Source organism: Pelobates fuscus, chromosome 6 (genome assembly GCF_036172605.1).
Source record: "Pelobates fuscus isolate aPelFus1 chromosome 6, aPelFus1.pri, whole genome shotgun sequence".
In the NCBI taxonomy this organism is placed as follows: domain Eukaryota; kingdom Metazoa; phylum Chordata; class Amphibia; order Anura; family Pelobatidae; genus Pelobates; species Pelobates fuscus.
Genome location: NC_086322.1, coordinates 213,472,178 through 213,487,646, shown reverse-complemented (window position 1 = coordinate 213,487,646; position 15,469 = coordinate 213,472,178). Strand labels below are relative to the sequence as shown.

Here is a 15,469-nt window from a genome sequence, read left to right as displayed (position 1 = left end):
CACACATTTTTACGGCTACAGCAGCCAGCCTCCTTCATCAAAAGGGTATGTAATAATGTGCCAAAAAGCACATTGGCATTCGTGGGAATTTATATCTGACCTTCTGCCAGAAACTCCCACTCTGTCCTGCCCAAACTCCCATACAGAGTGTATATACAGCGCAGTAGACACAACAACATATACTATGCTCAAACGCCAACAGGTTTGTGAAGGACGGCTTAATAACACCAAGAACCCACATTTTATTTTATAGGGGTGTTATAGCACTGTTTTCTTTGACACTGGATTGTATTAATTGCATGCTATAGTCAACCAATGGACAGAAGTACCAAGTACTGCCAAGTATTAAGGACATCAGTTGGAACTTTAGAAAGTACTTCAAGGGTCAGTATAATCACCAAAACAACTTTAGCTTAATGAAGCATTTTTTTGTTGTATATATCATGGCCCTGCAGTCTCACTGCTCAATTCTCTGCCATTTAGAAGTAAAATCACTTTGTTTATGCAGCACTAGACACACCACCTGTACACTGAGATATAATGTTTATACTTATTTTATTGCACAGTCTGTTTAATTTTGAATTTATTATCTGCTGCTCTGTTAATACCTTGAGGGAGCCTACTGTGTGTGATTACATTTCAATTTACAGAGCAGGAGATAAAAACTTATAAAGTAAGTTAACATCGGATTTAAAATAAAACTTTTTTTTCATGCACACTGTGCCAGTCACAGTCAGGGAAGGTGTGACTAGGGCTGCATGGACAGAAACAAAAGTGATTTAACCCCTTAAGGACACATGACATGTGTGACATGTCATGATTCCCTTTTATTCCGGAAGTTTGGTCCTTAAGGGGTTAACTCCTAAATGGCACATAATTGTGCAGTAAGACTTCAGATGCATGATCTATGCACAAAAACTGCTTCTTTACGTTAAAGTTGTTTTGGCAACTATAGTGTCCATTTCATAGACTAACTTAGTCAACCCAGTAAACATGGGTAACAAGAAGCAAACAGTTTGTCAGTAAAATTACAACTGTAGTTCACCTCAGATCTGCATGGTTAGATGATAATGTAAGAGCAGTATCTGACCCATGTTGTGGGTACAGCTCCGCAGTCACTGCAGCCAACAATGACTTAGCAGTGCAGATATGGATCAGATCACGATCCTGCATTTTGGGGGTAAGATCTGGTCATCCTAGTCAGGAATGCCTCCAGGTCCAGCAATTAACAGCTTCAAGAACCAGAAGAACACTTTGTAGACCACCTGAACAGTCACAATGCCTCTAATTTACAGCAAATCATTGCCCTAAAATAATGGTAGTCACCGGACAAACACTGGGTCTTTGTCCCACAAATGCTTCTTCACCTAAAAAAAAAAAAAAACAGATACATGTGGCTAATTAGGCCAAAATTATTAACCCCATTTGTAGGTTGTCATACAGACCACTATATTGAGGGTAAAAGAACTGAACTAAAATGGACAAAACCAAACCCAATACATTTTGTAAAAGCCCACATGATGCTCATGCCTACTGCCAAGTGGCAGCAAGTGCAATAGGATCATGAGGAAGTTAACAAGAAACCAACCCACTAAGCCTACATTGCCATATGGCACTAATTGTTTAATTGGAACACCCCACCGGCTCTGGCCTTTTGAATTGCATACAAGAATAAAGCCTAATCCACATCACATAATACTAGGTCAAGTGGCTAAGGGGGAATCCAGCAAAGACACCAAAATCCCTACAGAAGATCTGGGGCAACAAGACAATTGGTGCCAGTAGAATAACTCTACTTGTAGTCACTATGTTGTATATAGCACTCTAAATGGCAGATCTGCTACATACCTGGCTCTGCGGCAGAATGATTACATATTTACATAGGCTGAAAAGAGACAGTTGTCCAAGTTCAGGCTTATTCACATTTGTTTTTTGCTATTGATTCAAAAGAAAGCAAAAATAAAATAAAATTAAAAAACAGTTTGAAGCACTTCCAATTTTGCAACAAACTAGGAATAAAATGCCCTCTTGACCCCAGAATGGCAGTCAGATTTATCCTTGGATCAATGATAAGACATACTTGACTAGTAATAGTAGGCCCAATTCTAGACTCGCTGCAAGTTAGTTATTGTTGAGATAAAAAAACAACAACAAAAAAACAAAACAATGAAGATAGGAATAAAAAAAAATTAAAAAAAAATTAGAAAAATAAAGCAACAATAAATGCTAGCTGATCCTAAAAGAAATTAACCAAACCATAATGCTAAGCTAACATCTCAAATACCCCCAGGTGCATCCTGGAGTGTGTTGACTGCATGATACAACTGAGCAAGCTGTAACATGAGACATCAGGTGATGCTGATAAATTATTAAGAGGTCTTGAAGATATTCGTTAAATCAGATATACCATATTCAGAATGCCATTATTAATGCAGCTGACAATTACAGAGTCCCCCCCCTCCCCCACCCCAAAAAAAAGGGATATATATGAAAGCTGGGTTAGCCATGACTAATCAGGGAAGACATTATCCAGGTCTGGTGTGCAAAATAATTTCAGAGTCAGAGTGACTGAAATGGCAAACTATTTGGTCTTTCCTTTTCTCTGGTACACCATACACTATGTATACCCAAATCAATAAATAAGGCATTTATCAATCAAATGGATTTTTTTTTTTTATTAAAAGGACACTATAGTCACCTGAACAACTCAACTACAGCTTATTGAGTTTGTTCTGGTGAGTAGAATCATTATCTTCAGGCTTTTTGCTGTAAACACTATCTTTTCAGAGAAAATGCAGTGTTTACATTACAGCCTAGGGATAACTTCACTGGCCACTCCTCAGATGGCTGTTAGAGATCCTTCCTGGGTCATGGCTGCCTAAAATGCATCCAAACATTTAGTATCTCCTCCCTCTGCATGCAGACACTAAACTTTCCTCATAGAGATTCATTGATTCAATTCATCTCTACAAGGAGATGCTGATTGGCCAGGGCTGTGTTTGATACATGCTGGCTCTGCCCCTGATCTGCCTCTTTGTCAGTCTCAGCCAATCCTATGGGGAAGCATTGTGATTGGATCAGGCTACCACTTCTGATGTCAGCAGACTGCTTGTTTATCCGAGACAAACAGGATGCAGAGTTACAGCTTCAGGCTTGAATACAGTAAGATTTTTACTATATATATGGAGGCATGAGGGGCCCCAAGGGGACTAGATGGTGGTTTTAACACTATAGGGTCAGGAATACAGGTTTGTGTTCCTGACCCTATAGTCATCCGTTAATATCTTACATACCAGAGGACAGTTCATTTATCATCTGAGTGAAGCAATAGAACAAGCAGATAGGCCCTTATTAAAAGCAGTCTTAAATGACTTTAATTAAATGTTTTTAACGTAAGTAGTGCTATATGTGATTCTTATCTAAATGGTCTGCTTGACCCGTTTCAAGAATGTCAATTATATTTGTTGTTACAGTATATATAAAAGTCTAATGCAGTTGTGGGGCTAATGTTCTTAGAGCAATTACCGTTCAAAACAAGGAAATGTTATGGTTGCCACTTTTAGAACTCTGCCCCGAATGTCTCAATATATATTTGTCTTCAAAGACGATTCCTAGGACCAAGCAATATGCATATTTAAAATGTGACAACCTAGATTAACACCTTAAGGACCAAGCTTCTGGAATAAAAGGGAATCATGACATGTCACACATGTCATGTGTCCTTAAGGGGTTAAGGATAGACAACTTTCTGCACTACAGATGTTGAGGACCACATGTCGGATAATGCTCTTACAGCTGTAATGCAGGCATAATGTAGTCACAACAACTGGAGAGCTGAAGGTTGCCTTCCTCTGCCCTCGATTTAGAATCTGTAATACTAATGGCTCACCTGTATAATCTTTTACTACTCTCTTGTTTTACAGGTTTCCTATAAACATAGAAAGGGTTTATTCAATAGTGTGGGAACAGTGGGGAAATGGCAAATAAATTGCCACGTTTAGGTTAAAATACCCAGTTTGGAAAAAAATGTACAACTATGTTTCCATCTGGGCTACTTTGGTCTAGAATTTGCAATCCACTTTATAAATCTCCCATCAAAGTATACAAACCCCATTAGACTTCTTGATATAATGTTAGGAAATAGCAACGGATCCAGGATTGGATTGTAAAATGGGTAACATCTTAAAGCAGGAGTTGACAGCTTCCAGACGTTGTGGACTACATCTCACATAATCCTGTTACAGCCATAATGCTGGCAACGCATTAGGAGAGATGTAGTTAGATGCAGCAATCACATGCATTATGTATACTACATGTGCCCAGTTTCGCAACTCTTGGGAAAACAATAGGGGGAGCAGGCCTGACCGATCCACTTCATTGTTTTGGGAACACTTTATTTTATTTACTTTTTATTAATAGTTTGCATGTGTTCAGTGCGTTATCTCCAGGCGACATGCAAGCCATAACAACATATGCACATTGCATAAGTAATAATGAACTTATATTCTTGTTTATTTTGGCTTATAACCCACCACCTCACTTTTATCCCAGTTCGAACCCCTAACACTGTACACATTTTTGTATGATGTTCACTGTACATTCCACACTTCAGTGCACATGAAGTCACATATGTAGATAGCTGCATTTATTAAAAAACAAAACAAAAAAAACCAAAACATATTTGAAAGTGTTAGCAGCACAGCAGTTAATACCAATTTGAGTAAAAGTTTTTTTTTTGTTTTTTTTTTTTTAAAGTCTGTTCTGGACTGCATGACTCATACTGGGCAAGCTCACCACTACCTTTCAATTTGAAGTGGCTAGTAAATTTTAGGCTTGGCTAGTTATAATTACACATGATAGGATAGGACAGACAATACATAACTGCAAATAATTTATTATGGGAAAATAAAACCATCAAGGGGTCCTGGAGATATTGTAACAAATAAATAATTTGTAAATAACTCCAGCACTTCTTGATGGTATTTTTTTCGTATATAGACAATATTTTACCCTAATACACATTTTGTCATTATGCATGTTTCATATTACATGATATTTATATGTTGGTGTAAGAGTTAAGGAAGTCTACGGTTTAATGGTTGAAGATAGTGGTAGAGTAGTTTGGGAACCTACATATAGAGGAATTTTAAATAAAGGTTGAAATAACCCACCTATAAACAAGTACAGTTGACACGAGGCACAACCCACCTAAAACAAACAAACATTCAGCATCAAGCGTCTCTACACTATGCAAAATACTCAGTTTCTTCAACTTCCTCAGAGTGTAGAAGAAGAGAGGCAAGGGCCTCCAATTACAATACCTCTAGAAAGATGCACAGGGTCCAAATGTAGAACTGACAGAGAAACCTGTTTCTGTGCAGGATGGAGCCTTATATGCAAGATAAAGTGGGAGCTGTTAGCCAACATTAGATCTATCAGGCCAGATTTATAAAGAGTCGTTTTGGTCCAAAGAGCTCAACAAGAAGCAATCACCAGAAATAATAGGATTGTTACTACAGTAACTGCTGAAACCGTTTGAGCAGTTACTGTGAAACAGTATCAGGGCAGTTCTGTCACCAAAACCACTACAGCAGGATATAGTGGTTGTGGTGTTTGTAATGTTCCTTTAATTGAGAACCCATAGAACAAGTTAATCCAGGTCTTTACAGAAACTTTTTGTTTAATTGACATTAGTTTTGTGTTTCATATACCAGCCATCTGAAAAAGTAATTGTGACTGTTGGTTAATTGCATTGGACGAGCTCAGGAATATAATCCAAAAGGTATAAGGTGAAAGCGCACAAAAAAAAAAAAATTAAAGAAATAGCATCTTAAATACACAGTACACTTGGTAAAAGGTTTTGGTAAATACACAGTACACTTGGTAAAATGTATTATGGTTTTCCTATACAGAAATTCAAACAAAAACGCAACATAGTGTAATCTGTATGCGTGTTAGGTGAAAAGAGATTTAGAACTCGATAGTACTATAAGTCCAGAGCCAACTCTAGTGGGCTCAAAAAATTGTGAGTATCGAGTTCTAAATCTCTTTTCACCTAACACACATACAGATTACACTATGTTGCGTTTTTGTTTGAATTTCTGTATAGGAAAACCATAATACATTTTACCAAGTGTACTGTGTATTTAAGGTAATATTTTTTTTATTTTGTGTGCGCTTTCACCTTATACCTTTTGGATTGTATATTTTTCTTAAGTATAGAGTGACAATATACTTGGGTAATTCAGCAGCACCATACCTATATATTCCTAAGCGCCACCTATATCCTTTTTTTCTTACGAGCTCAGGAGTATATCCGACATTTGTTTTAAAAAAATAAAGTTGTGTTATTTTTAATCCAGAGGCGATAGCTGCTCAATTAGAGTCAAAAGTTCAAAATTCACCTTGAGGACTGCCATTCATATACTTCATAAACATAATTAAAATAGGATTCATCAATCTATTACTTTAATTATGGTAAAAGTATTTTAGGGGCGGGGTATGGAAAGTTTGGGGGACACAATTCATGGAGACTGGATTTAAAACCTTTTGGTTTTTTGTTGTGGCTGTTAACCATTCAAGAATTATCAAGAAAATTAATTATTCTCTAAAGTATGTTTGACCCTGCTATGTTCAAATACTATTTGTGGGTGTACCAAGTAACTAAGTCGGTATCTTGTATTCAAGAAATAAAATGCAGAATTAGTTAAGATATTTCTCATTTAATTTTTCTTATATTTATAATGCTTGTAGCTACTCGGGGAGCCTATTCAAGGATGGCATCGAACAGCTCCTGGAAGAACGAGACAGCTTTGATCCAGCAGCAAGTTTGGTTCCAGGTGCAGAGAATCTACCCGTTCCATGATGGTTGGAATACCGCTTGCTTTGTTATTTTGGTGCTGTTCATTCTGACCGTGTTATCCCTTGTTTTGCTAGCTTTCTTGTATGAGATGCTAGACTGCTGTTGTTGTGCCAAGCACAAGACAGTCAAGGACCTGGAGAATGAGCCCAACCCTGTTAGGGCTCTAATGAGCAGCATGAAGAAGCGCAAGACTGAAGTGGTGTGAAGTCCATGGAAACTGGAGAAGACTTGGTCCATCACCCATTAATAAGGACAATCAGTGAGCAGGGCTCATACTCCCTTTGCTCATGGATACAAATATTACTCATATTGCCACTAAAACATAAATTGTCCTTTGCTCACAAAAATATCATCCCAAGTGATCTTACTATTGACCATTCCCAGTTGTGTTGAGGGCCAACTCATCTTAGTGAATGAGGATGGTTCTAATCTGCCAAGACAAGTGTAAACACTTTTTTCTCCAAGTTGTGGAATATCCTAGCATTATGTCATTAAAATTGACTTTAACCCCCAGACCTAATGATCAATCCCCTAAATAAGAAACCCAATCTGATTTAACGGAGCCGGTTAGGATGATTAACAAAAAGTCATAAAAATAACATACAGTTAGAGTTTTGCAATTCATTGATAACCCAATTAACGTTACTATGTTTCTACTAGATTAACCAATATCATTTGTATATGATGTATACAGAGTTGACTTTTAAAATCAACAAACTGACAGTTGCTTCTTATAGGCAGTCTTCAACTAAATTAAAGGGACAGTCTAAGCAGAATAGGAAATTCATATGGCTCTGTGCCAGAGACATGTAGTTCTGGGTGACAGGAAGAAAGTTTTGCAGTTTTTTTTGCCTTTAGCCCTACCACAGGGAGGTAGCATGTGGTCTAGTTTAACTTCCACTGTACCAACATATCCCCTCAATGCAGAAAGCTAAGCCAGCATACACCACAAGTGCACACATTACATACACTATGGGAGGGAGGCAACAGAGGAGGACACACTGTTGGATTTAATTTGAGAGAGGAAATAAATAATATATCAGGGTTTAGACATTAACCCTGTCAATGTCCACGGCTCTAGGCAGTGGCCGCAATTTGAAATTATTTTGTGAATCAGAATTAACAAGCAGATATAAAGATAAAGAACGTTTTTTGTTTGTTTTTTTAAATCCACACCCAGGACATTTTGGGGTGCCGATGCTCCATTGAAGCCTTGCTGATGAAAACATTGCCGATACCTGTACAACACTATGTACGTTTTGCAATTATGATGCTTCCAGTGGCTGGTCATTCATTTAGATGCTGATTATGCTCACAGAGGAGCATTAAACTGGAGAATTATAGCAACATTTATGCATGTGCTATCATGTCTGTAGGGTTTCTCTAGGAAAAGCATTTGATGCATATAGATTATCAAGCATGATGGATTGAGAAGGATCAGCTGTAATAAGGAGTATGTACCGGCACTGGAGTTAGGGGAGAGTTCAAGAGTTAATAATAAGCCTATATCTGAACTAAATGGAAAACAGCAACTTAGACAATATACTTTTTTCTTTTACAAGACTATTCCTTTAAGAAAAAGAAATGTCAAATGTACATTAATAACCTGAGTAGAAAGTGACATAAATATGATCCACCTACCAGTCATTAACAATGTTTACAACGTGAATAAAAGCACATGTGATGAGTGTGTACTTTAACTATATCTATAAATTGGACATTTCATTGATTACATTGTTAAATATGCAACATCGGGGACAGATACTAATGTCACAATTCAAAGTGGATTCAAGTCTGCATCTAATAAATCCGCACTCTACTCCACACACTATTTTAGTGTTCCAGTCAATAGCATGTGCCCCATTGTGTGTAGCTAAGCCTCCCTTTTACTCACTACACCTCCTCCCTGCACACTGGCATAAAGGCCAGACAGCAGACACACAGTTGGACCCTGCGCCTAGTGTGCATTATATAAACAGGACTAAGTAGGACCAATAAGCAAAACCAAACAGTTATGCAAGTGTGCACTTTAATTTCTGCTACACTACAACCCCACCAGGGACCACAGCCAGCCTTGGATCTAAGTAAAATGTCAAATAACTTACTCATCTTATAGAAGAAAAAAACAACAGTTTTCCATCAAGATACAATATTTATGAAGATTATATACTGTGCTGGAGATTCACCAAAATTCTAAACACAGTCAAAAATATACATACAGGGAAGTATGCATTTAGAGATAGCACAAACCAGAATATGAAGTTTTCCGTCAAAATGGCACAAAAGAAGCATCCTTAAGGAACGCTCAGAGAACCATAAAAAAAAAAGTTGTTATGGTGCCAGGAGATCCTTGGTGCTTCCTTATCTTTAGGGGACAAACCGTTCATGAACGGTTTAACCCCCAAGTTGGTTCTCCAGGGTCTTTATTCCCTGTAACCGACCACATCCACCTTTTTCTAATTCTGATCCAGGAAGCACGGCCTGCTGCCAGGCAAAGGCTCCGCTGATTGGCACAGAGCAGTTAGTTGACGCTCTAAGCCAATCAATAGCTCCCTATTCATAAAACATAAAAAGTACATACAGATTTTATAAATGGAGAGTTACTGACTTACAGGCCATGTGCTTCTTGATCAGCAGTAGAGAAAGCGGGTGTGGATGGTTACATGGAGGAATGGCACTGGAGAGCCAACTTAGATGGTTAAACCGTTTAATGGTTAATCCGTAAAGATAAGTGGTTCCTGGCACCGTAACCACTTCATTTTATTTCTATGGGTATGTATGACAAATCCGCTGGAGGATCTCCTAGTATTTTCCAGAGTTTGTATTGTTAGGTGCACCAGATTTTTTTGATGGTGCACAAACAGCACACTTATTTTGCTTTCCAATGTTTTCTTTAAAAATAACTTTTACATTATGAAACCATCGCTCTTGCTATTTGTGTGATATGCATGCTTCAAAGAGAGAGATGTCCTCCTCACTAGCCTTCTATAAATCACAGCAAACGCTTTTTTACTATTGTATCGAGCTAGTAAGGTGGATACAATAGATTGTTGGGAAAATTTCTCATAGGTACACCATGGCAATTATGTAGAGAAATATCTGGCTGTTCTTCCTCAATGACACTGTGACATCACTGCCCCGACCTGAGGAACTGTTCACCATTAAATCTTTTTTCCAAAACCCAAAATCTTCTTATGGATACACTCCAGGCACCAGATCAACTTCATCTCAACTAAGTTGTTATGGTGTCAAGAGATCCTGGGTGCAATGTTGTGAAGAAGGTACAGTTTAATAGTCTTCCTGGCTTCTGCCAATAGTCTAAAGGTTTCAATTAAGAAGTCACGGAGTGGGCACCTCTGATAGGCTTAAAGCATTAGCCGACACTCTCAACCTATAACTAGAACCCTATTCACAAAACCACTCAAAGAAACGGTTTAACCTCTTAAAGGTAAGACTGTGCCGAAAACCACCTCGCACTATTGAAATGAAATTGCTATGGTGCCCCAAGTGTACCTCATGTACACCAGTGAAGTGCTTATCTGCGAGGGTTTGGAATCTTTTCAAGCAGACAGTAAAAATCAAATAAAAAAAGGTTAGAAACCTGTGGATAATCAATAGCCACCCCAAGCTACCAGCTGTAGTCATTATTATTGCCATTTATATAGCACCAACAGATTCCGTAGCGCTTTACAACAAGACTGTAAAATCTTTAGTTGGGGGTCACAACTTGCAAGCTCAGCTTATCACAAATATAAAAAACTGTAAGCAAGGAATCAAAATAAAATACTAAGAAAAAATCCTCAAAAGGGCAGTCCACACTACCTAGTTTTTGAAAATTAAGATGACAGTTCCTCTTAACTTCTAAAGCATTAACTATAGCATATAAACTCTACAATGAAACAAAAATGCTATTGCATGAGGATGCCGACCTGTGTTCTGCTTGGATCCAGATGTCCCTCCAAGATCAAGTTTGGCTCTCTTTTTCTTCGAAGACTCAGAAGGAGCAGACCGTTTTTCAACAGCTGGGTTTGTCAAGGCTCGCTTTTTAAAAAGCTCCCGATCCCTCAAGAGAGCGGGATCCATTATGCTACGTATGATATGAAAGAGAAGAGAAAAAAAAATTGATAAAAATTACAGAAATATTCTACCCTCCATTTAAAGAAAAGAAAAAAAAATAGCAACTGACATAACCTCCACATTTTGATTACACAACAGTATAGGTTCAGTTTTTCTGACACTAGCGTTTTCACACTGCTTAAAAACATATTTTTAATGATTTGTTCAAAATAAAGGCAGAATTGGAGACACAAATAACCCGTGCACAAAGTGATGGTGATACTCCTGGGACGTTCATTGTAAGTAACCAAATAGTTTTGGAACAGTTTGACTTCTTACCTGGGATCCACCAGGAGCCACTCTCTCCCTCCATTACTGATAATGATTAGGCAGAAACCTCCGTTAGCTCTCCTGAGATAAGCCCTACAATGCAAAGCTAGCTCATTGACAGAGAACATCAGTTGATGGCACTATGTCCAATGAGCTTAGCCCTGCCGAGCTTACCTCGGATAGAGAGCCCCTCAGTGAGACGGTGGGGGTGCAAGGGTACTCTTCTTGCACAATAACTTCTACAGGACACTGCTTGGAGTGTTCTTTTAACCCCTTAAAGACAGCTTTAGAAATTAAAAGGCCAGAATAATGGAAATTTTAAACACTAAAATAATAGGTAGCAGAAGTACAGCGTCAAAATGTGCACAAAATTACAGAAAAAACAAACAAACATAGTCCTATACAAAAAATTATAACCAATTAAAACACCATAAATACATTACAAGCTTGATTCATGTAGTATCAGGTGTAAAACAATGACAGGTGAACAATACACATATATATATGTGTGTATTGTTCCCTTTTCATTGTTTTACACTTGATACTACACGAATCAAGCTTGTAATGTAGATGTAACTAAAGTTTTTTGTTCCATTAAACCACAATTTTTGTCACAAGACCTGTAAGTGCACCCCTGATAATTTAATAAACACTCACACACACATATTTGTAGTCAGGGACAATAAGCCGAGTTATAGTAGTGGTATAAGTCGCTTGTGGTGTGCCAAAACCGACGTTCGGGTAGGCCTGTAAAAGAGGGCCCACTAAGTGAATGCTTAATAAAGGGTGCTGTGAGTGGGCTGAACCAGGAAGTCTCAGCCCAGAGGAAGTGGAGGCCTGAGAATATTTTTGCAAATATATTAACAGCAACAAAGATGGCACTTGTGAACGACTATTGTTAAAAGCTGTAAAAGACCTAAAGAAATCATAAATATGGCCTTCACTCTCCTAATAACTAAGTTTTCCCATTCGATTTTGCACCATCTAAGAATCCCTCTCTGCAGAATATATAGCCATGATTAAAATGGTGTTTGGATTTTATCTTTTCTTATCTGTTTGCTATATTTCAATGTGGATACCCTAAGCAGCTACAGAATTATTCCATATCGTTATTGGGGTGGTTGAACCTTCCATCCAAATTATTCTACAGTTTGGCTGGCTCAAAGTAATGCAAATACTGCCAACATATTATTATATGTAGAATCCCAGCATACTGAACTATGGAATCGCTCAATGTTTTTCATCATTTCATGAGAAACCATACTGACTATGACCGTGGTGTGTTATACCACCCATGCTGTTCAATCAAAACCAAGGAGGGCTAGTCTAAGTGTTCCTAGTATTTTATAATGGATACTTTCTTTATCCATACAGCTACATGATGAGCAGAGGAAGAGGCACAGCACAGGCAGTTTCTTTACTATCATTGGACCATCGAGGCTGATCAACGGGGATTGTGTCACTGCATGAATATTAAACCAGAGCACAGGGCTGCTCTTTCACTTCAACTGTAATTACTTATCCATTTATGGTTTCATTATTTCTGTTTTACCTATGATACTACTTAAATTAATCCTGGAGTTGATATAGAGTGAATGTCCTTTGTTTAATTGGTGATATAATAAGGTAATGTCAATGTAAATCAGTGTACCTATTTTCTGGTTTTAATCCACACGGATCTCACGCACAGAGAGCAGCTCCCCACATGGATCTCACGCACAGAGAGCAGCTCCCCACATGGATCTCACGCACAGAGAGCAGCTCCCCACATGGATCTCACGCACAGAGAGCAGCTCCCCACATGGATCTCACGCACAGAGAGCAGCTCCCCACATGGATCTCAAGCACAGAGAGCAGCTCCCCACATGGATCTCAAGCACAGAGAGCAGCTCCCCACATGGATCTCACGCACAGAGAGCAGCTCCCCACATGGATCTCACGCACAGAGAGCAGCTCCCCACATGGATCTCACGCACAGAGAGCAGCTCCCCACATGGATCTCACGCACAGAGAGCAGCTCCCCACATGGATCTCACGCACAGAGAGCAGCTCCCCACATGGATCTCACGCACAGAGAGCAGCTCCCCACATGGATCTCACGCACAGAGAGCAGCTCCCCACATGGATCTCACGCACAGAGAGCAGCTCCCCACATGGATCTCACGCACAGAGAGCAGCTCCCCACATGGATCTCACGCACAGAGAGCAGCTCCCCACATGGATCTCACGCACAGAGAGCAGCTCCCCACATGGATCTCACGCACAGAGAGCAGCTCCTCACATGGATCTCACGCACAGAGAGCAGCTCCTCACATGGATCTCACGCACAGAGAGCAGCTCCTCACATGGATCTCACGCACAGAGAGCAGCTCCTCACATGGATCTCACGCACAGAGAGCAGCTCCTCACATGGATCTCACGCACAGAGAGCAGCTCCCCACATGGATCTCACGCACAGAGAGCAGCTCCCCACATGGATCTCACGCACAGAGAGCAGCTCCCCACATGGATCTCACGCACAGAGAGCAGCTCCCCACATGGATCTCACGCACAGAGAGCAGCTCCCCACATGGATCTCACGCACAGAGAGCAGCTCCCCACATGGATCTCACGCACAGAGAGCAGCTCCCCACATGGATCTCACACACAGAGAGCAGCTCCCCACATGGATCTCACACACAGAGAGCAGCTCCCCACATGGATCTCACACACAGAGAGCAGCTCCCCACATGGATCTCACACACAGAGAGCAGCTCCCCACATGGATCTCACACACAGAGAGCAGGGCTGACCATAGGGCAGCTCCCCCAGGCTATGTAGGAATACACCCACCATAGGGCAGGCGGCAAGGCACCATGGGAGCTGTAGTTCTGCAGTGGCCGGTGAGCTGCCTGTGAGGTCACCCTGGCTTGGTGAGCACACCCCTCGCCGGCATTGAAGGGGTGGATATCAATGCCACTCACCCCGTCCCTCCCCAGTTAACACATTGATCACCGTGACAGAGAGACTCACACAATCCACCGAGCTGGATGGGGAAACCGAAACCAGCGAGCCCGCTCTGACCAATCACAGCGCACGATTTCTTCTTTTCCCCTCTCATACGTCAGTTCCCTCAGACTCCTGGATTGCTCTTTGTTGTTGTTTTCAATAAAGTTGTGACGAGGCGGCGAGAAGGGAGGAGAGCGGTGAACAGGGCACAGGCGCGTGCTATGCCTTTAAGACCAACAGTAACCCAGGCACCCGACGCGGCGTCATGACGTACACGGAGGGCGGGGCTACGGCCAATATGGCGGCGGACTTGACTTGGATTGTTTTGTATTGTTAATATTGTGATGTTTGAAGATGGGGGGGAGAGATACTAATAACCCCCCACTCACTGACGGGGGAGGGGAGCAATAGATCCTCCCTGGTTATAATATTTAGAGTTCCTCTCAGCCGCTCATTGTATTTAATATGCTGATAGCAGAGCCCCCCCCCCCGGACACTGGGGCCCAATCACAATCTGATTTCTAATGTAATTCCTGGTAATGACACGCAGTAAATATGGAAACTGTCTGAGCTAATAGGGATTCACACTCCCTTACTGTGCGCTGTGCACATTACCCTCTCATAGTCTCAGAGCAAGGCACTCCGAAAATAAACGTACTTTTAAAGGGACACGGTAGGCACCCAGAACTCATTGAAGCGGTCTGGGTGCAGTGTCCCTTTTGCACCTAGTGCTGCAGTGTTAAACATTGCAAATCTAGAGAACTAAGTCTGCCCTCAGTGGTTGTTTATCAGACAGCCACTGGGGGCACTTCCAAAACCGCAACGGACATTTAGTCCGTTATCTAACGCTGGGCGTCCTCGCTGTGCATGAGGACCACCAGCGTCAGATTTTTCCTTATAGAAAAGCACTGATTCAATGTTTTCCTATGGTGATACCGGAGAAACTGACGGAAGCGAAGCACAGAGAGATGGACACAGGTTTCTTCAGGAAGGAAGAGATTCTTTATTGGATCACCGATCGGGACTCAGAGGGACTAATGTCACCAAAATACAGCAAGTTCTGAGCCCCGGACAATAGTGCAGGCTCCTTATATAGGCACATAACTCCTCCCATATTAAGCTCCACCCGCACATTCTCTTGACCAATCAATACAAATAAGAATTAACTTCCTGCTTGACCGCATGGCTTGTCCAGCACAATGGAGGAGGGGAATACTACATCCTGTATTCTTG

At 40.5% G+C, this 15,469-nt stretch overlaps 2 protein-coding genes across 3 annotated transcripts in view; one reads left to right on the top strand and one right to left on the bottom strand.

The window, feature by feature from the left end:
- The window catches only part of SMIM18 (small integral membrane protein 18), a 290,872-nt gene extending 282,933 nt beyond the window's left edge, over positions 1-7,939 (top strand). The window contains exon 2 of one of the 2 annotated variants that reach the window (XM_063458734.1): positions 6,755-7,939. In XM_063458734.1, coding sequence (XP_063314804.1) covers positions 6,777-7,067 — 291 coding nt within the window. In that variant the 5' untranslated portion in view covers positions 6,755-6,776 and the 3' untranslated portion in view covers positions 7,068-7,939. Of the gene's footprint in view, positions 1-6,753 lie in introns of both variants that reach the window. The other variant, XM_063458733.1, reaches the window with a different exon arrangement.
- GTF2E2 (general transcription factor IIE subunit 2) overlaps positions 1-14,451 on the bottom strand; it is a 43,301-nt gene extending 28,850 nt beyond the window's left edge. The window contains exons 1-2 of the mRNA XM_063458729.1: positions 14,261-14,451; positions 10,792-10,949 (exon numbers count right to left, since the gene is read on the bottom strand). Coding sequence (XP_063314799.1) covers positions 10,792-10,945 — 154 coding nt within the window. The 5' untranslated portion in view covers positions 10,946-10,949; positions 14,261-14,451. The remainder of the gene's footprint in view (positions 1-10,791; positions 10,950-14,260) is intronic.
- Positions 14,452-15,469: the final 1,018 nt, after the last annotated feature.